Source organism: Mytilus trossulus, chromosome 2, assembly GCF_036588685.1.
Source record: "Mytilus trossulus isolate FHL-02 chromosome 2, PNRI_Mtr1.1.1.hap1, whole genome shotgun sequence".
Lineage (NCBI taxonomy): Eukaryota > Metazoa > Mollusca > Bivalvia > Mytilida > Mytilidae > Mytilus > Mytilus trossulus.
Genome location: NC_086374.1, coordinates 21,114,767 through 21,138,020, shown reverse-complemented (window position 1 = coordinate 21,138,020; position 23,254 = coordinate 21,114,767). Strand labels below are relative to the sequence as shown.

At 33.0% G+C, this 23,254-nt stretch overlaps 1 protein-coding gene across 4 annotated transcripts in view; it reads right to left on the bottom strand.

The window, feature by feature from the left end:
• Window positions 1–4,857: 4,857 nt before the first annotated feature.
• LOC134706716 (inositol hexakisphosphate kinase 1-like) overlaps window positions 4,858–23,254 on the bottom strand; it is a 31,857-nt gene continuing 13,460 nt past the window's right edge. For all 4 annotated transcript variants that reach the window (XM_063565902.1, XM_063565905.1, XM_063565903.1 and 1 more), the window contains 5 exons: window positions 21,600–21,783; window positions 16,602–16,818; window positions 9,603–9,712; window positions 8,463–8,638; window positions 4,858–8,056 (listed from right to left, as the gene is read on the bottom strand). In XM_063565902.1, coding sequence (XP_063421972.1) covers window positions 7,670–8,056; window positions 8,463–8,638; window positions 9,603–9,712; window positions 16,602–16,818; window positions 21,600–21,780 — 1,071 coding nt within the window. In that variant the 5' untranslated portion in view covers window positions 21,781–21,783 and the 3' untranslated portion in view covers window positions 4,858–7,669. The remainder of the gene's footprint in view (window positions 8,057–8,462; window positions 8,639–9,602; window positions 9,713–16,601; window positions 16,819–21,599; window positions 21,784–23,254) is intronic.

Genomic DNA, 23,254 nt, shown 5'->3' with positions numbered 1-23,254 from the left:
ATGCTTCATACTACAGTAACTGTCATTCAAGCTACATTCAAAACTAAGAAGTATTATATTAAAGGTTTTTTCTAAACTTGATAGAACATCTATGCCTCTGCATTATATATTGCGACTATTGTTCGTATATATTGTATTTTATGATAATTATTTATTACCCTACAAAATTTCAACAAAAATAAATCGATAGTTAATCTTTATAAGTTTAAAACTCAAGATTATTCAAATCATTTTAAAAAATGTCGAATAATTAAACAATATTCATTTAGCTCAATAATTACAATTAAAACCACGAGTTATATAAATGCTCTTTATTATAATTTGGAAAAAATGGAATTTGTTTGTTAGAATAGCAAATACATTAGCGCACAGAATTTGAAAAAATATCTTCTTGTCGTTTCCGAACAACTATGAATTAGGAAAAATTTTTAAATGATTTCATGGGTTTACTGAAATAGGGGCGAAAGATACCAGAGGAACATTCAAACTAATAAATCAAAAATAAAATTGTCAACATCATGGCTAAAAAAGAAAACGACAAACAGACGAACAATAGTACACACAACACAACATATAAGAACTAATACCTGAACAAGCTGAACTCCACCTAAACCTGGGGTGATCTTATGTGCTCCGTAATTGTATGCAGATCCTGCGCCTCATGGCGTTGCTCAAGTTAGTTCACACCCAGTAACAAGTCTTATTCGGTCGGTCACGTTCGTTAAAAGGGACGGATTGTATTGACGACACTAGCAGCATATCCGCTATCATCTGTGAAACGTATGTTCTATTACGTTCAAACAACTCGTGACGGCGTCCGTAAAATAATCAAAAGGAGGATTTTATCTTTTCTATTTAAAACTCTTTGTTTAATTGCGTCCTTGTGTGTAGCAACCCTATAATATGGAAATCGTAATAGAAAATACAAGCGGTTATATAATGTTAATTGGTAGATGTGTATTCCGTATGAAGGCGCTGCTGGAATGTTGCTACATAGAAAGGGAAAGATGATATTAATTCTGTTATCGTTAAGTTTGCTTTTAAACCGACCCGTAGTGTCAATTTATAGATGTAAGTCAATATATGTGACAGACTTAATTGTATCTGTATTAACCTTTATCTCAAGTTCGATATGACACCAAGTGTTGATAATAAGTGAGAGAAACATCATCTATATAGATAAAAGAAAAGTTAAAGCATACTATTATCTTTTTGTCATTCTTTCTAAAAATTCCTATATGAAGTCAGCCTGATAACTTAAAGGCAGAAGGAATTCTGCAAGAAGGAATACAGTTGGTCCCCATTGGATTGTCTGATTTAAAAAACACGATCTGCAAACGTATCAAATATGTTGTCATTAAGGAAATCAAACATCTTGATGATGTATTTTTCAAAGATTTTTAATCAGCGTGATTTTTTACGAAAAAGATTGATCCCTCCCTCAGACATGATACTTGTATCTATGTTGGCCATTCTTTCCTATGGAAAAAACATACCAACTGTTGCAATTCGCTTTTTAGTTAGGAATAGGGTATACTTATGTAAAAGGCAGAAAGTCAGATGTTTCAATACTCTTGCAAGATGAAAGAGTATAAGATTGTATATTCTCTAAAAGATCTTTCACACTATCCAAATCTGATTCACGCCCCCACTAAATGTAGCTTTGCAATAACTTTGAAGCCCGGCTTTGATTGCTGATATAATTGATGGTAATAATTCAGAAAGAGGTTTCTTAGAGCGCTAAGAATGCCCTATAATAAAGCATTGTTTGTAAGGACACTTATGTAGTTTATGTATCCAATACAGTGATGGGAGATCCAATTTTCCATTATGGTTAAAATTTCAAACGAACATAAAACTGCTTTCCTGTCTTGTAAAAGAGGGACGAAAGATACCAAAGGGACAGTCAAACTCGTAAAGCCAAAACAAACTGACAACGCCATGGCTAAAAATGAAAAAGACAAACAGAAAAACAACAGCACACATGACACAACATAGAAAACCAAAGACCAAACGACACGAAGTAAGTTGTAAGTTTCGTCGGATTATATGTTAAGTTTCCAAGTGAATTCTCAATACCAAATTTATTTATCTTTTTTTTCACTCTAATTGATTCTTTGTGTAAAATTCCAATATGTCAGTCATTGAAAAAAGGGATTTCATTTGCCACTAGAATGCTGCGCACTGCTCTAGACTCAATGATTTTGTTGCATTTTGATTTTATTTATATTAATTAAGAGATAACTGTATTGTATGTGAAGCTTTAGGGACGTTCATCGGTAGTTTTATTGTCGCATATTTAGTTTACATGGCGACGCGTAGCGGAGACAGGTAAACGGGTATTTGCGACCGTAAAAATACCGATGGACGTCCGCAAAGCTTCAAATACAATACAGGTATCTCTATTGTAATGCAAAACATGTTCATAATTAAATTTCAATCATTATTTCAGTGTCTAATCTTCATGAAAGAAAATTCCGCGAAAAGATGTTATATTCTATCCCTACACTAGGTGGCGTCATATGTATACTTCCGGTTTAAACTTAAACACCGGGCGTTTTCTGGCTTCTATGCCGCTTCAGAATGTAATAAAATTTGATAAAGAGAAGATTGTTAGGTGCAACATGTGAGTTTTTTGGCTTATTATTGTAGAAATTACATGTCCATACATTCAGCAAGTTAAAATGTCGGCTTCCTTAGTTACAGACAAGGAGATTGGGAATTTCGCGCTAAATATCATCCAATCAGAACCATTGATACAAAATAATTACATTTGAATTCTAAGTATATATCCTTGTTCTCAAGATGTATTTTTTTAATATACTTGTAAAACTAAGTGTTTTGTGATATTTGTTCTAAAATGAATTTTCTAGTGTAACTTTTTGTATCAAGTCGGGAATATTGCAATTGTTATCAAATAGTTTGTTTCTATGTGTTTTGGTGTTTTTTTGTGTTCCACTTCGGACTTCCTATTGTTCCTTTATATTGTAGCTGATGTGTTTTCCTCGAATTTGATTTCAACCTGGATTTGTTTTCTCTCAGATGGATTTTGAACATAGTTATACTACTGGCGCCTTTATTTTCAAATCCTTAATGTATTCCAAATCTTTACAGTGTTCTTGACTTTTTACTATCACTTTAAACATGAAATTTAATGTTTATAGGTTCTAAAAGAGGGACGAAAGATACTTAGTCCTAAAGGGACAGTCAAACTCATAAATCGAAAATAAACTGACAACGCCATGGCTAAAAATGAAATAGACAAACAGACAAACAGTAGTACGCATGACACAACATAGAAAACAAAAGAATAAACAACACGAACCCCACAAAGAACTAGGAGTGATCTCAGGTGCTCCGGAAGTGTAAGCACCCGTCGTGTTGCTAAACATGATAATGTAATATAACTGATCATTGTTGATTAGATGAAATGCAGTCTCTTTAATTTTATCTGAATAATAAATAAAATTTAGAAAGGAAATGGGGAATGTGTCAAAGAGAGAACAACCAGATTAACGAGCAGACAACAGCCGATGGCGACAAATGGGTTTTTCAACGCATCGAGGAAATCCCGCACCCGGAGGTAGTTCTCACCTAGCGCATTAATAATAGTTTAATAGTTCAGTGAGATGATGTCGCTCTAAAACTCAAAAACGTATAGAAATGAACTAAAATTCAAAACACACAAGACTAACAAAGACCAGATGCCCCTAACTTGGCACAGGCGCAAAAATGAGGCGGGGTTATACATGTTCTGTGGATCTCAACCCTCCCCACATATCTAGCCAATGTAGAATAAAGAAACACATAATAATACACACAGTTAACTCAAATTCAAAGAAGTCAAAATCCGATGTCAGAACAAGTGACAAAAGAAACTAAGCAAAATGACAATGATGCATAAATTAACAGACTACTAGCAGTTACTGACATACCAGCTCCAGATCTCAAATTAACTGATTGAAAGATAACTTTCACCATATGAAAATCAGTACAAACCCTCCAGTTAGGGGTGTATCATCACATCATCATAAAGTATATGAGAATAACATAACTCATATCATGCAAACAGCTGGATTTTGAATAAATGTGTTTATCTCCGATGCAAGGACCCTACGAGTAAATCAATATTAATACCAAAATATGCAATCCTTAATCCTTATAATAAATTATCATTTAAAATTAACTGTTTTAACTTTGAATTTTTCGAAAGCTTTATGAGTTTCTACCTGACGAATAGAATACATAAGCTGTATTAGCAAACTCTTGAGGAACTTGTGGTTCTCGATGTTCTTCAAATTCGTACTTCCGGTTATTTGTTCTTTAAACTTGTTTGATCGAGCGTCACTGATGTGTCCCATGTTGCTTTGTTTTTACAATATGGTGTGATCGATATCCTGCTTAACAATAAACACCACGTACATGCACCTAGACATGTATATGTTCGCTTACCCATGAGCAACGATACAAACTGTTCGCCGGAAAAAACAATATTTAAACTAGAGAAAGGGAAATTATTTGATCTCAAAAACTTCCAGCATAATCAGGAACAAAACTGTTTCTGTTTAATGCGCATACATATATACGTGTAAGAATATCAAGTTCATATCTATGAGAAAAAATATAACAAGATAATACTATATTATGAATCATTTATTTTTGCATTTCAGCTTCAAAAATATAATTGGTCTTTATATTGAACATTACAATGTAATTGCACTTTTTGACTTAATAAAAATAAAATAACACTATCTTATAAAAATAACAATGCATTTCATAACTAAAACATATGGTTATCTTTTTATGTATAAAATGTATAATTTCTAATTACTTATTTGGCATCTCCCTACTTTAAAAAAAAAAAATTGTGCACCTAAACTTACAGGCCACAAATGTTCAGATGAAACAATATTAGAGAATATATAAAATAATGTATGATAAGTAATATCAACAATTACTGATGGCATTTGGAAAGGTTATAAATGTAATTTTGTGTCTAATCTCCTATGCTATCATTGCAAATGTAATATGTTTAAAGTAATCAATAAAAATAAATATTGCAGAAACATAAAAAGATGTTGTCTTTAAATTTAACTCAATATTTTTGTGTTTACCTTTTTTATTATTACAGAAGCTTTATATTGGTGCAACAAAAAATGTCTTCATAATTTGTAAAGGACCACTAGATTAATGAGAAAACTTCTGTGAGATAAGATTATGTGACTGTAAAGTGTAGAGTTTCGGAAAATCGAAGGAATCATCAACAAAAATGACAGAACTTCAAAAAAGAAGGACGCAAGGTATTATAACAGAACTCTCATAGTTTACTTTCATATAGAACTGAATGCGTTAAATGTATGTAAAACAATATTTCGTTAACATTATTAAGATATAAAAAAACATCACAAACATTTGGGCATTTGAATAAGAAAAATATAAGTCGTATAACATTATTATATTGCATTCTTTTTTTACAAACACATATTAAATTATAATAATGACCAATAATGGTTTTGATAATAACAACAAATCAGTATCGTCACTGATCGAGAAAAAAAATCTTACTTAACACTATAAAAATATTCTTCCTTCATTACTGATTCCGGATAACTTTTCTTAAAAGAGATATTTCAAATTCAATAGTATTCCGTTTCATTTCAAAGATCAATAATGTTGTTTATTCCACTAACAGACACTTAAGGAAGACGTTCAACACAGCAATTCTAATAACACACGCATCAATGTTTACTTGCGTTTCTGTTAAAAGCGAGACAACTCTCAAGGAATAGTGATATTTTAAATAATATATGACAAATGCATAAATTTTAAAATTGACAATTAATCTGCAGTGTACAACAATGTTAAAATATCAGCTTTGCATGTATAACTTTCACAATAATACAAGATAAATATTCTGAAAATTAAAAAAAATAAAAATTAACAAATATATAATTTTATAACAATAAGAAAAAAAAAAAAAAAAAAAAAGATAATCATGATAAAACTGGTTATAAAATACAAAGTAAATACTGTATCCCTAAATTTATTGAGGGAACTTTAACGTAGATATTTATTACAATTTAAGGTTACACATGGTGTCAAAGACAAGAAATAACAAGAAATAAAGATGTTCTCATTAATTAAAAGTTTCCCTTTCTTTAAAACTATTTCCAACTAGTCCTCGAAAGATATTGGTTAAGAATGTTTTTTGTTTTATCAATTTGCAAGTCTAATTTGACATAACTCGACTAAAATCAGTAGTCAACAGTAACTTGAAATCTTAAACAACAAAACACAGAAAATTTTAGTTTACTAATGACTTCCTACACCAGGAAAAGATCAACTTAACAGAATTTGCGTCCTCTATGCTGTTCAACTCTGTTCTTTATATGGTCTTTTATACTTTATATGGTCAAGGATCAGGCGCGTCCGGTAAACACAATTTTAATTCTGGTATATATTGAAGAGTTTATTTCCAGTTACGATTTATAGAAGTGTCATTTATAAAATTTCTTTCAGCTACATGTGTTAGATACATCTCCAAATAATCATTATTGGATCAATTATCTTAACAATGATAATCTTAGAATGGTCCAGTTACTTTAAAGCAATTTCATCTCCAAAGTGTGTAAACCGTCAGGACTATGATCGCAAATTGTTTTCATGATGCTCGGTCGAAAACAAGAGTTATCCCTTGAAAAGTTTGCATTCATATGCAATTATAGTTGAAATATACATTGAGGAGTTTTGTTCTATTTTATGCTTATAAATTTATATTTTTGTTTTGGCTATTAAGGTACAAAAGATCAATAATTGCTACACTACATTTTTATCCTAATTAATTTAGAAAATACAAAAACAAATAAAAAATGAGATCCATCTTTGAATAGATTGTCAAATGTCATTAAAGTGAGAAGTCCTATACAAATTTTAAGTAACTAGATATCAATTAAATACATGTATAATAACAAAAATGTAAAATCAAAAAAATAATACAAAGACTACATAATTTTAATGAAAATGATAAGTACATAACATTTACCTATTTTTTACAATTTTAAAACTAACCATTGAATCATGACAGCTCTTGTATAGCATAGCTATACTCTTGAGACAGTATTTCATTGATAATAATTCGGAACACCATATGGCAAAATCTATCATAACTAGTTTTTCATTTAGTTGATAAAAATAAAACGTAAATACAAATATATAAAAATATCAAAGTGGCAGAGTATTTCATTCTTTTTTAAACTTACGTCATTGGTCATAAAGCTAATATATACCAACTACCAGTGCATAATCAGACACGTAATTTCGTGCACATTTTTTTCCACATACACACTCATACAGTTGAATATCATAAAACAAATCTCGCTCATAAAATTATGGATTAAAGGGAGGATTGCCGTAATATATCAATATAAGTATTATTAATGTATTTAGAAAACTTAAAACACGTGAACATTAAAAACATTTATCAGTGGAATTTGTTTAAATTTAATTGTTAGTTTTGTGGAGGGCAAAAAGGGGGAAGGGTGTCGGGTAATCAAATTGATACATGTATATCCTTTATATTCTGAAACAAGCCTCATCAGCAAACTTTACAGAAAACATTGTCAGAAACCCATACGTTTGTCTTGTAGTATTCACTGCAGGTAAAATAGATCTATGATAAGAAACCTTGTATTATACTAATTATACTAGATAAACCAAACAAAAGGTCTGCATTGCATTCCTTGTGTCGCTCATCTATAGAGGATTCATCAGTTATTACTGCATTGGCAAAATCAATAAGTCGAGCATCTATCTTACCATCTGCACTACTATCATAGATAAGGAGGAGTGACACAGACATAAAACTGAACACAGTCTGTTCGGACATTGCTGTATGTATATGTTGAAGTTTTTCCACTATGTTTAGCATTTCCTTCCTTCTCTCCGTAATACCATCGTGAAAGTATTGTTTTAAATTTAACTGTGCACCCTCGTCGTCTAAGGCTCTTCCTATGTATTTATTCTGTGATATGTATTCGCCAGTGTGTTTCTGGAAAAGCTGTTAAAACAAAAGAGGTTAATATGCATACATCAAAGGAATCATATTATAACATTCTCAAGCAAAAAAACGAGAACGACACATATCTTGTTGAGAACTTTTTAATGTTTTTATTTAAATCCACATCTTTGGTTATACAAGTGGGATGTTAAGCCAGCTGTAACACAATATTCTTCAAAATATGCCCGTACTAATTAGGGAATATGACGGTTGTTTTTCACATGTTCCATAGGTTGATAACGTTTGTTTTTGTCAGTTTTAAAGCTCCCCTCTTTTTGAATTAAATCTTGGATTTCGATACTTATATGTTAAACTTATTTAATTAAGATGTCATCTTGATTGGTTGCTGCTATTGCATATGACCTTCAGTGGAAAAATGATAAATAATAGACAACTATTGTTTTACCTGCATTCCACAGATTCGAAATCCTAATGATGCAGATGTTGAATTTGCACATCTACTTTCTAATAGCTGACGTTTGGCCTCTGTACAATCAAACGCTCGCTGTTTACGGCCCAATTTCATATCTAATATACAAGGATTGTTAAAATCAGCAAGCAAGTTCTCCAACACAATAAACTCTAGTCATGCGTTAAGGATTTTTTTATACATGTTTAAATATGATTTTCTGTTAGCATTACAGAATATTGTGAATGTTAAGTTTACTATAAACCACAGGTTGCAGTAGTATAGCATTAGAATATCCATTATTTGGTTGTCGTCGTTGCATTGTATGGGTCTGTTTTGGGATCTCGATTGCGGTTACCGCAAGATCGACGATTCTGGTGAATTTGCTGAGATGTCGCATTTGTTCGTTTATACATTATATCTTATTCTATATTTTGAGGATTGTCTTTCGCGTTAACCTCATATGGCCCACAGTTTTAATGTGAGCTGTTGTCATCACATGGCGTCTGTCACAGTCGCCCGCTTCTTTGACAAAAACCTTCTTATTTCTCCTCTGAAACTACTTGATCAATTGCAACAAAACTTAGCCGCAATCAATCTTAGAGCATGTTGTTTAAGTTAGTGCCCTTAAAGACGATTTAAATTGTGCTTGAGTTTTTGACTAATACACTTAAAACTATTAATGAAAAATCTTCATAATAAAAATGATCAATAAACAAAAGAACTACAAATAAGACAACATTGCCGATATAGGTGAAAAATTGTGAAACACAAAAAATATTCAGCAAAATAGAATCTACAAACAAGAAAAATAACCGAAATCGCCAGTCGATTCCGTGTAAATCGCAACTCGGCTCTTTATAGGAGCTATTGCCCTTCAACGATGATTAGGTGTTGTTTGACATGCTTAATATGTCCGCTTCGTTTAATTTAGATATTTAACACATTTATGATTTTTTGAGGAAGCCACTTTCTTACATGTACACTTGGAGTTACAAGTTTGCATTGAGAATGTAATCTGGGTATCATCTCCAATGAGCATGACCGCCATGATTAAACCCTTTTTAGGGATGATTTCTGTGCGATAGTTTGTAATGTTTTGATGGAAAGTAGTCTTAATTACATATATAAGGATACGTTGTGAACAACTGGTTGACCACAATGCGTACTGTTGCATGGTTCTTTTAAGGCACTGGTTACTCCAATCACTGGTATGACATGTTTTGCAACCATTTGTATCATTTGTACTATAAAATTCAAAGAAAAAAACACATTAATACTACATTTAATTCCAACGACATCGCTGAGTAATTTAGTATACTCATAAAAGGAGTTTTTTTTAAATTTCAATAAGCAAGAACACATGGCTTTCACTTCACATCTTTCACTTTACAGTGTAAGATTCGTTTCGGCGACTAAAATCTGAAAAATCCTATAAAGGGCCAAGTTGAATGACCTTATGTTTATGTACGCAAGTGCGTATCTTTTATATATATATACATGTTCCTTTATCAGGTCGAGAACTCTAGATTTTCTGACGTCAGAATATGTTTGCATAGTAAATTCCAAAACACAAGGCCAATATGGCCTTGAAAAACTGACCAATCGAGTCAATGAACTACAATGCATTGTGGGCTACTACGAGTAAACTACTACTTAAAACACGTGGAATTAGTGGGAAAACAGTCAACTAATATATTGTCTGGGACTCTCATTACCAAAGTTTTTATTCTGCAAATATATTTAATGTAAAATATATAGCGTAATCTTCAATTTGCATGCTCAGATTAAAAAAATGTTGTATATTGGCTTCAGGATTCGACTTTCTTTTTCGCCTTGCAAAAGTAGTTGAACCGGTTTTGTGAATTGTTATGAATTGAACCTGCATTAATTTCACTACATGACACAGTCAAATATCCAATGAAGTGACCACTGTCCAGTAAGAAAATCATTTGAGCTCTTTTAAACCTGTATAATGTCATTCCAAAATCCTTGGGGGATCCAGACATTTAAAAAAAGGGGGGGGGGTCCTTACCCTGGACAAAAGGGGAGGGGGTTCCAACTACATGTCCCCATCCAAATGCACTGATCGTCCAAAAAAGGGGGTCTAAATGAGACATCTTTCCAACAAAGAAATAATTTAGTAAAGAAAGCAGTCATAGTTTCAATGCTGAAAAGTAATTAATGACCCAAAAATTACTTCAAAAACAATCCAAAAAAAAAAAAAGAAAAAAAAAGCCCAATTAAATATATAAAAGGACAAGGAATATATCCTATCCAAAAAAATATTGTATAGGAGCCTGTATTTCAGTGGTTGTCGTTTGATTTGTTTTTCGTTCATTTTTTTTTATATAATTAAGGCCGTTGGTTTTCTCGTTTGAATTGTTTTACATTATCATATCGGGGCCTCTTATAGCTGACATGCGGTATAGGCTTTGCTCATTGTTGAAGGCCGTACGGTGATATATAAATGTTAATTTCTGTGTCATTTTGGTCTCTTGTGGACAGCTGTTTCATTGGCAGTCATACCATATCTTCTTTTTTATTATAGATCCAACGCTGCAATTTTCACAAAACATATTAAATTTCCCACCTTGTCGCACATACATAGGGATAAAATCATTACAGCTAATTTCCTAATGCATGTAGAGCAAAACTTTTGTTACCTTGCTTGCTTTGCTTGTATATTATAAAATATACAAATTAAACTATGCCTATATATATATATATTGTTCAAAGATCTTATTTTCAAAGCTTGTATAAACAAATATACAAACAAAGCAAGCAAGCCAACCACAATTTTACTTTGCAGGTATACGGAATCAGCTGTAATGATTTTATTCAGTTTGGCAAATGTCCGAGCCCGTTAAAAAACGAACAAACTGAAACTACAGTTGCTGACTTCACTACCTTTAAAACAAAGGGAACAGTTTGGAAGTCCCATATATTGAAATGTTAAAAAAAAAAATTATAGATTTTGTTAACACTGCCATGTATGTAAATATTTCTTCGCCTTTTTTACGAACACAAAAATTCAAGGATCCCACATTTGCCTTAAATTATCTATACGAACATTGCTGTACTCATGAATATCAGCACCGCCTGTTATCGACGGCTTACTTTACACTAGTAAGTTTGTCTCATGGGTAATTGTGTTTTTTCGCTGTTGTTTCGTTGCTGTCTGTGGACAAATACATGAAATCTCTGTGCCATCATCAACATATTAAAAGGCTATATATCGGGTAATCAAACTCTTTTTTCTTTGCATAGAAACAACTCTTCGTTAATCTGAGCATGGAAGTAATAATTTATATCACGAACTATAAATGAGGATACACAAAACGAAAAACTAAGCGAAATTGTGAATCCCGCATTGCACGAAAAATGTGTTGTATTTCAGTAAATAACACGTGTTCTTGGTTGATTGTAAACACGTAGTAGTCCATCATGCATTGTGACTCATTTAGTGGATTGGTAAAAAATCTAGGTAAAAATAAATTGCGTCACATGTAAATAAACAATTACATGTGCGAGAACATAAGTATGCTAATTTATTCCTTTCCATATAAGGTAGTGGTCCTGACCTGTTTATGTTTATTATGCATGTACCTTAATATTTTATATGCATGCACCTCTATGTTTCATATACATATACGTCTATAGTTTTTTATATGTGTACACAATGTACCTAACGTGCGAATTAATAAACTATTTTGTGTCTTGTTTGGTAAATTTTTAATCAATTAAGCATTTCGAGTGACACCTGGTACTTTGATTTCAAATTTACTTACACACTGATATAACATTGTTCCCGTTATATTGATTATAAGTTTAATGGAAATACGATTTATAATATATAACGAAATGTGTCAATAGTACACGGATGCCTTTACTCGCACTATCATGTTCTATGTTCAGTGAAAAAATCTAATGTGGCATCGTAATTTGAAAGATCATATCATAGACTTGTAAAATGCGTACTAAGTTTCAAGTTGATTAGACTTCAACTTCATCAAAAACTACCTTTATCAAAAACTTTAACCTAAAGCGGGATAGATGGACGGACGATCAAACAGTAGGACAGACGGACGGACGAGCAAACGGACGGACTGACGGACGATAAAAAGATACTGTGTTTCAAGATTGTGCGACCTCAAATCCTAGTCAAATGCTTTATCCAAACACTTTGACCTGATATAAAGGGACGTACTATAGTAAACCTGATATAAAGGGACGTACTATAGTAAACCTGATATAAAGGGACGTACTATAGTAAACCTGATATAAAGGGACGTACTATAAACCTGATATAAAGGGACGTACTATAGTAAACCTGATATAAAGGGACGTACTATAGTAAACCTGATATAAAGGGACGTACTATAGTAAACCTGATATTTAGGGACGTACTATAGTAAACCTGATATAAAGGGACGTACTATAAACCTGATATAAAGGGACGTACTATAGTAAACCTGATATAAAGGGACGTACTATAAACCTTATATAAAGGGACGTACTATAGTAAACCTGATATAAAGGGACGTACTATAGTAAACCTGATATAAAGGGACGTACTATAGTAAACCTGATATAAAGGGACGTACTATAAACCTGATATAAAGGGACGTACTATAGTAAACCTGATATAAAGGGACGTACTATAGTAAACCTGATATAAAGGGACGTACTATAGTAAACCTGATATTTAGGGACGTACTATAGTAAACCTGATATAAAGGGACGTACTATAAACCTGATATAAAGGGACGTACTATAGTAAACCTGATATAAAGGGACGTACTATAAACCTTATATAAAGGGACGTACTATAGTAAACCTGATATAAAGGGACGTACTATAGTAAACCTGATATAAAGGGACGTACTATAGTAAACCTGATATAAGTATAGATTATTACATGGCATTTTTCATATCAGACCCTTTATCGGCCCAAGGTTATGATATCAGCCCAAGAGCCGCAGGCTCGAGGGCTAATATCATGAACGAGGGCCGATAAAGGGTCTGATATGAACAATGACATGTAATTATCTTTTAATCATATACTTCAGCATCTAAGAAATACAGACAAGAACTATTAAATTTAATTTTTTTTGTCTTTGCACTTTCAACCATTTAATGAAAAGTCTTATCACTTGCCGTTTTCCACTTTCTGTCGTCGTTTTCAAACAAATTTCCGGAAATGCACGAAGTTGCGTGTGATAAACGTCACGGAAATTAACGGAAAGGCATGTGATAACATTCCGGATGCAGTCAATAAAGGTACCTTTATCAGCCCGCAATGGAAATTCTTAGGAATTTTGGTCAATAAACCTAGTAATCCTTTTATAGCCTTTTGATAATTTCAAATGTTATTGAACTGTAAAATTTTAGTAATATTTTATACAAGTATATGATAAAGGGACGTACTATTATAGTAAACCTGATATAAAGGGACGTACTATAAACCTGATATAAAGGGACGTACTATAGTAAACCTGATATAAAGGGACGTACTATAGTAAACCTGATATAAAGGGACGTACTATAAACCTGATATAAAGGGACGTACTATAGTAAACCTGATATAAAGGGACGTACTATAGTAAACCTGATATAAAGGGACGTACTATAGTAAACCTGATATAAAGGGACGTACTATAGTAAACCTGATATAAAGGGACGTACTATAGTAAACCTGATATAAAGGGACGTACTATAGTACACCTGATATAAAGGGACGTACTAAAGTAAACCTGATATAAAGGGACGTACTATAGTAAACCTGATATAAAGGGACGTACTATAGTAAACCTGATATAAAGGGACGTACTATAGTAAACCTGATATTAAGGGGCGTACTATAGTACACCTGATATAAAGGGACGTACTATAGTAAACCTGATATAAAGGGGCGTACTATAGTAAACCTGATATAAAGGGGCGTACTATAGTAAACCTGATATAAAGGGGCGTACTATAGTAAACCTGATATAAAGGGGCGTACTATAGTAAACCTGATATAAAGGGACGTACTATAGTAAACCTGATATGATATAAAGGGACGTACTATAGTAAACCTGATATAAAGGGGCGTACTATAGTAAACCTGATATAAAGGGACGTACTATAGTAAACCTGATATAAAGGGACGTACTATAGTAAACCTGATATAAAGGGACGTACTATAGTAAACCTGATATAAAGGGACGTACTATAGTACACCTGATATAAAGGGACGTACTAAAGTAAACCTGATATAAAGGGACGTACTATAGTAAACCTGATATGATATAAAGGGACGTACTATAGTAAACCTGATATAAAGGGGCGTACTATAGTAAACCTGATATTAAGGGACGTACTATAGTAAACCTGATATAAAGGGGCGTACTATAGTAAACCTGATATAAAGGGACGTACTATAGTTAACCTGATATAAAGGGACGTACTATAGTAAACCTGATATAAAGGGGCGTACTATAGTAAACCTGATATAAAGGGACGTACTATAAACCTGATATAAAGGGACGTACTATAGTAAACCTGATATAAAGGGGCGTACTATAGTAAACCTGATATAAAGGGACGTACTATAGTTAACCTGATATAAAGGGACGTACTATAGTAAACCTGATATAAAGGGGCGTACTATAGTAAACCTAATGCCGGGTTTACAACCCTTCAATGGTAGGCGGAGCAGGTAAATGTACTCATGATACACGATTATGGTGTACGCTCCATCGGGTACGATCAACTTTCAAGGCATGGCAAGCCAATTTGGTGTTGATCGGCTGTTTCCCTAACGACCAGTGGCAAACAGATTGGTAAGAACTAAGTTTAAAAATATGAGGGTAAATGGTGTTTAGAATAGAATTGAAACGTTGCCATGCAATAAGCCATCCACTGATTTCTGAAATATTTTTTAAAGTTATTTGACTTGCATGCCACGCGTAGGGGCATCTGAGTAAACGTTCCTCTTCCGACCGTACTTGTCAGTGTAATTATACATCACGCATATCAAAACAAACTTCCCGTTTCAGATTTGGTTTTTAGAATCAAGTAATTTTATAGCCGACTACAGGTGTGGGTTTTGCTTATTGTTAAAGGCAGTACGATGACTTAATTATTATACTTAATTAAATGCACTTTTTGGACGCTGATTGATTAATACTGTCTCTTAGGCAATCATACCACATTTCCTTATTTTTATATCTATTAACGAATGGGGAAATCTAGGTTGCCATATTTCTACACTTAAATTGACTGTTCTGAAAAACTAACATTATAAACCAAGAACAATGATAATGACACAAAAATAAGATAAACAAAGCTAATCCCTAAAACAGAACATTATTAATCAGGAAACCATAAAAACGATATCAAAGTAAGATAAACATTTAGCTAATCACGAAAACTTACCGTTATTAACCAAAGCAAAGAACCATGAAAATGAAGTAATAACGAAAGATTCACGATAGTCGGACATGTATACAACACAACCATTCCAAACATAAAAGAAAATTGATATATTTCTTTAGCTACGAATAATACAGTGTCTTTTTGTTTTTGGGATGTATAAGTACAATGCCACGTCCACTCAGTGTTTTTTTCTGAAATGTATTACTATCTTGTATCCACTTAATGAGTACCACCCTTCTCAATCGATTTTTGTGATTATGTTACAACATTATTCCAGTACCTTAAGACTAGTTTTAATCCTGCCGCATTTTGCATATGCCTGTCCCCTATCAGGAGCCTGTAATTAAGAGTTTGTCGCTTGTTGTTGTTTTTAATATATGTTTTCATTTCATTATTCTGTATATACCGGTAATCAAGCCGTTAGTTTTCTTGGTGTAATTGTTTTACATTTGTCTTTCGGGCCCTTTTATAGCCGACTATGATGTTTGGGTTATACTCATTGTTGAAAGTCGTACGGTGACCTACAATTGATTGAATTCGCTTCATTTGGACTATGTTTCATAGTTGTGTCATCGACTTACTTGACTTAATCCACTTCAACCCGGACACATGGTGACCACAGTTGTGTTATCTACAATCTTCCTTTTTTATATCATTTATATAGAGACAACGACACTTGTATTCGTTCTTGTTGTCAAAGTTCTGCAAACTTACCTTTTAGTATTTGCCTCTGACGCTCGCTTCATACTATTATTTGATGAATGGTCTAACGGTATAACATCACAAGAACACAACTTTGAATTAGCGTTAATACAATGATTGTCCATTCGCATGTCAGATTCATTCTTGAAATCTTGTTGCAAATTTATTGGCAGTTTTGTACGCAGCTGGAAACCCGAGTCATTTTCGACATATTGCACCTGAATTTCACCTGCAAGTATGACAGAAATATAAGATAACACAAGACAAACATACAAAAAAAGAAGAGGCCCCTTATAATCGAATCGCGTACCTAGCTTAAATGTATGGGGTCAGATTGTTTTTATCAGCAGATCACCCAGTCTGTTCTACTTCCAAATATCATGAATGCAGTTTTCTTTTAAATTGTTCAAAATCCTAATGTTTGCCAATCTGAGGAGAGTAAATTGATATTTCGGCCATATAAAATTTAAACACTTAAAACAAATTTTATATTACTGTTATGGCCGTTGTTTAAGAGATACTCCTCATATTTCTTGTGCATGCTCCTTACAGTTGTTTTGAAAAATGGACCAAATGACTCTTGAACATCCCTGGTAAAATACAGAACATGAATATCAAAGAAGCGATACAAATATCGATTATCGAAATAGGTATCGCTTCTGTAAAGTTAGTCCTCAGATATAGTACTGCAACTGACATCGAAAAAGACGCTTAGTTAACGAGTTTAATGGTCCGGAATAACACACGGCTGAAAATTGTTTTAAATGATAGAATCATATCTATATTTTAATTTCCGTCGGGTCGTAAAAAGTTTCTATGGTCACATTTTTGTATTTTATCCCTTTAATGGGGGTACCCCTCAATTTACGGTTTTGGGTAGTTACCTTCAAATTCAAAAATATATTTTTTGGTTAAATTTCCCGCTATTTTCGTAAATATTTTCTATGTACATATCATCAAGGATCATCTGAATGATGAAGACATAAATATAATACCATCTCCAAGTAAAACTTTCAAACTTAAAGTTGGCTGTTTTTTAGATAGAAATTTAACGCTTTTTTCTTTGAAAACGATAAAACATATGATTCAAAAACAGAATTTGACGTTTAAGAGGACAAAACATATTATTGCAATACTGCATGCAAATTTTGTTGGGCAAATTCAAATCAATTTTGTCAAAAACTCAAAGATAAAAACATCATTTGTACCTTTTTTAAATACGGAAATTTCCTATCCGTCAATCAGCTCCATCATTTATTTTTTCCTTCACAATCAATTTGATAATTTCGGTGTGATTATGTAGATTTTGTAGGAGAAGTAAATTTATTTTTGAGTGATTTAAATATATATATAGTAGTTCTTGCGTGTATTTTCTGTAAATAAGATATATTTTTGTCAATAAAATTTTGACTTTTCATAAAAGTTAACCAAATCCTGCGGATAAGAGTTTTTTTCCGGAAAAACAATATAGTTGATATTGTGTGAAAATACATTGTATGTCAATGTTTAACCTCAGAGCAATTAATATGCATGCAAGTGGTCAGGGGAAAAGTACTATTGAAGTTTCGCAGAGATTTGGTGTGTGACAAGGTGATGCTAAAACCAACTTCTCTTGATATTCTGCTTTCCTTGGGCGAATCATCATTGATGTTATGATACTTGCACCAGGAGGCAAAATTGGTGCGTCTTTAAATTAGATTGATTAATTGATTGTTGGTTGCTAAACGTCCAGTGGCAAATATTTCATGCATCTTCAGGACGAGAACAAGTTAACAATAAAAACAATAGGTAGGTTTTGTCATAATAGAGGTCATTCGGGATGATGGTCGGGAAAATTTAGATTGCCACTAGAAAATGATGGTATATTGGATTGGGACATAATTTTCCATTGCAACAGGCCACCTACGGACCCCTCAAAGAGTTGTTGAAAGGGTTTTTAACGTGCAAAGAACGTGGCACTCCCTTTACACGAGCCATCGGATTTAACGTCCCCATTCTGACTGGACGTGACTGCGAACTTGATACATCCCGCACAGCCAAACGGACGTCCCACTTCGTTTTACTGCCGGTCGGGAGAAGACCAAGTGACCATATTTTGTTTCCCCAGTCACCCTTTGGGAACTTTAAATTAGAAACAACAGAAATCCATAAATGTGATCAAACTGATCGACATGTATCCTCACAACCTGACACTTTTATACGATCTCACGCTGAGTTTCTTCCTTGTAGTTTGGATGTTTTTTGGTAAAAGAAAAACCTTTAAAAAACACCAGAAAACTACACAAAACTGAGTCCTCTAAACGTGTTGAAAGTCTTTAAAGTTGTGCTTATTAATGTGAGTAATCAATTATCCATGCATATTCAATTACTCATTGAAGTCAACACCCGTGCAATTAAGTAAAACAGTTACTGAAAAAATAGAATTTGAACTTGCTGTCAGTTCATGAATAACACTGATTGTGAGTAATGTGATTTGTTTTTCCATAAAAAAAAAAGCCTTTCTCATGTAGCACGACCTAGTACATATACCCATCACTTTTACCCAAGATTGCATCTTGCCAAACTCCAGAACTAACTAGATATTGTGACACCTTACAATTCAGACTCGGTAGGGCCAAGGGATATGAAATATAGAGTTTAGCTCTGAACTCAATAAAGGGGATGCCATATCTGCTGCAGGAAAACCAAAGTCTATGTTAAGTCTTTCATAATTACACCAAGATGTGTCTGAAAATATCAAGGATACATTAAAAGAAGAACAACTACTTCATCCTGCCACCAGTGCTTTTATGATCTATGTCCTCGTTTTGGTATTTCTATAGAAATGATGCCCGCATAGCTTCTTTATATATAAAGGAAGATGTGGTATGAGTGCCAATGATACAACACACCATCCAAGTCACAATTTATAAAAGTAAACCATTATAGGTCACGGTTCGGTTTTCAACACGGAGCCTATGCTCAAAAGTTCATTTGTTAGTTAATTGATGAAAAATAACACAAAGGCGCTTCTGAACCGTATATGTCCCTAAAGATAACAAAAAATCGAAAATGTATGGCTATTACAAAATCGATCGTTTCTGTAGCAACATTCGCCCGATTACATTTGGGATTGGCAGTGCAGATATATCATGCATATGCATATGGGAATATGGGTCACGAATATTGATCGAAACTTTATACTCACATTGCTTTTGTGTTTCCTATGCAAAAGTTAGACTATATCTGACGAGTTTGACAGACTCATGACGGTATTTACGCTCCAGATAGCATTTGTACTCAAAAACTGTGTTTGCTTTGAACAAAATCTGCATGTCCTGCGCCGAACTTGTTCTTATAAGAAAAGGGAAGTGTCTTGTAATGCTTATACGCGTACTGAATACGTATATGAAGACTAAGAGATTTGTTCATGTCCCTATTCAATGAATACTTGAGCTATTGTGTCTCTTTTAAAAGTTATATAAGGATCATATGACTGATTTTGAATTACAACATTAGAAAATTGGCATTGCATTGTACGATTTTTCATCCTTGTCTTCCCTTAACAAATTAATGAGTTAACTTTTTTTACCAGGATTATCCCACTAAAAAATGTTCATGCACCAAACTGATTTTGTTTTACACTCATTTTTTTTTATAAACTCGGGAGACTATAGTATATTTTGTGTTATAACTGCTCTGTTTTGACTTTGCAAATACACAATATGTATTTATCTATAAGTAGATACTAATTTTTACAAAATACACAACCTTTAAGATGCAAAATTAAAAAACACTGTTTCAGCGCTTGAATTTTGTTTTTTTCAAAAAATATTGAAATAATTTGATAAACTGGTGTTTTATAGTTTAGAAAATAATTCTGTAATATACTTTAGTGAAACACTATACACAATATGAAAGTTTATGGATGTGAAAAGGTCAAGGCCACTTCTTTTTTTGCTATGTCTTAAATGGAAAAAAATCAGAAGGTTCCAAATTAACACCATTTTGAAATGGCACCTCTTTATATAAGTAGTCAAATTTGTCGTTTTAACATCGTTTATAGCATATGCTTATGATCGAATTGTTTTTGTAGCATTCTATTGAATACATATCAGAATATTTCTCCTTTTTGTCCTTGTAGTTGAAAAATTGATATTTTTAGCTATGACTTTTGACCTCAATTTCACAAAATTGTGACCACTCTGGATTTTTACGACCCAACTTTTCTTATTGTACACGTTTTCCTCTTTCCATCCATATATAATTTAGGTGTGTGTTCTTCCGGACCATTAAAGTTTTAAAAAATGACCTCTGGTTGCAGTACTAATATGAATGGTTGAAATTCAGACTGTGAATGAAGGTTAGTTGGTAAGAGTTGTTTTAATACTTATTTCGCGTGCACGGACGGGTGAAGCCAAAGGAATGACCACATTATATATATACACCCGTCAACATCTTATGTCATTCGTGGTCAAGTTTTCATTGATGTACAGGTTGTCTGCAGATCTGATGTCGCTTTCTGTGTTGTTAAAAAAGAGATACCGTGTTATCTGGTTATATAAGTGAACAAAATGGTGAATATAAGTTGTTATACTACATGTACATGATCGTTTACAAGAGTATACTATTTCACTTCTTTTATATTTTTCAGAATGAATGCGAATTGATGAATTTATACAGAGGCTGTGTTTTTGAGGGTGGTTTGTACATGTTTTATACTAAGATTCTGTTTACTGTTTGAAGATATATAATGTTGATTTGAACAACAAAGATAAAACCATTCAGAATTATTTGTATCATCTCTTAATCTGCATGGTCCGTAGTAACTTTTGTAAGGTAAAATTTCGTTTCTTATCCAACACTCTCTTATTTTCCAGTGCATGGCAGTATATATTCTAGACCCTTCCTTATGATCAACTCATTTTGCTCATTTGTTCACGTACTAAATATGGATGAAATGTTTGCCACTGGACATCGGATGAAAAAAGAAGACATTTTGACCATCCAAAAAATATATAGGAATGTTACCTTTGAAATGTGGAACACATTCTTTTAAATGATCAGGTAGTCGTCGGTAGAATTCAACCTCGGAGTCCTCTCTAGGTTTACAAATTAGGTTTTTTGAAATTTGTAGAACAACTTTATGTCCCCCGACTTGATGTTCAAATGGTGTTATCACAATTTCGTCACTCTGTAACATAGTTCCCATTTACTGAAATAAACAGATATAGAAAATGACTAGGATTGTGCTTGATTTTTATATGATGATGATGTAGACATAATCTTTCGATCAGACAAATTTGGGGATGGAGCTGACATGTTCGTATTGTGGAGTGTTTGTTTATCCGTTCAACTATTCGTAATGTGGTGTGTTTGTGTATCCGCTTAACCGTGCGTATTGTGGTGTGTATCTTATTTATACAGAGGCTAGATATATATAGGAGAGGGTTGAGATCTGACAGAATATAATTAACCCTACCGCATTTTTTGCGCTTTTCTAAAGTCAGAAACCTCAACCCTTTGATACGCTTGTGTTGTGTTGTTTTTCTAATTTTAGTTCATTTTTATGGTTTAGAAGTTTGTTGTGGTGCCCATTTCGCTGAACGTGTGTACACTACTGTTTAGGGACCAGCTGAAGACCGCTTAAAAGTTCGGGATGTTCTCGCCGCAATGACCCATGTCAAGATCCTGTAACTCAGTGATTGTCGTTTATTGCTTTCCTACCTGTTATTTTTGTGTGTTCTTTTTCTTGTACATAACTTAGGCCTTTAGTTTTCTCGTTTGAATTGTTTTATATTTGTCATTTCGGGGCCTTTTATCCTGTTTATAGCTGACTATGTGGTATGAACTTGCTAATTGTTGAAGGCTGTATAGTGATCTATTATAGTTGTTAATTTCTGTGTCATTTTGGTCACTTGTGAATAGATGTCTCATTGGCAATCACTCCACATCTTCAAACTTGTTTTTTATATTGATAGCCTTGTGCTGTGTTTTTCTGCTCTTTAAATCCGGTGTATAGCATGTCTAGGGTTATAAATTTCATTTTGGCATTATGTTTTATCATAATCATGTTAATAGAATAAACAAGAATTTAAGTCTTCCCTCTAATATTGAAAGATCTCTTAAATATTTACTATTAAAAATATAAAAAAAGTGGAATGATTGGCAATAAAACAACTCTACACCAAAGACCAAATGACAGAGAAGAGTAAACAAATAACTTTTGTATTAAATCCGTAAATGGCTACCATAATTATCATGATTATTAGAGTTTAGACTTTATAATTTTATTTCATCATAATATGAAAGAAAGCAACAGAAAAACTGGGTAACTATTTGCAAAAAAAAGCGACGGAAATCTGATGATTAGATACAGGAACATGTGGTATGGGTGCCAAGGAGACAACTCTCCATTTAAATAACATTTCAAAAATGTTAACTATTATAGGTCAATGTGCGGCCTTCAACACGGAGCCTTGGTTCACACCGAACAACAAGCTATAAAGGGCCCAAAATTACTAGTGTAAAACCATTCAAACGGGAAAACCAACGGTCTAATCTATATAAAAAACGAGAAACGAAAAACACGTTTAAATTACATAAACAAACGACAACTACTGTACATCATTGTTAGAAGGACGCCATTAACTTAAGTATTTTGAAGAAGAGCACTGTATGTTGGC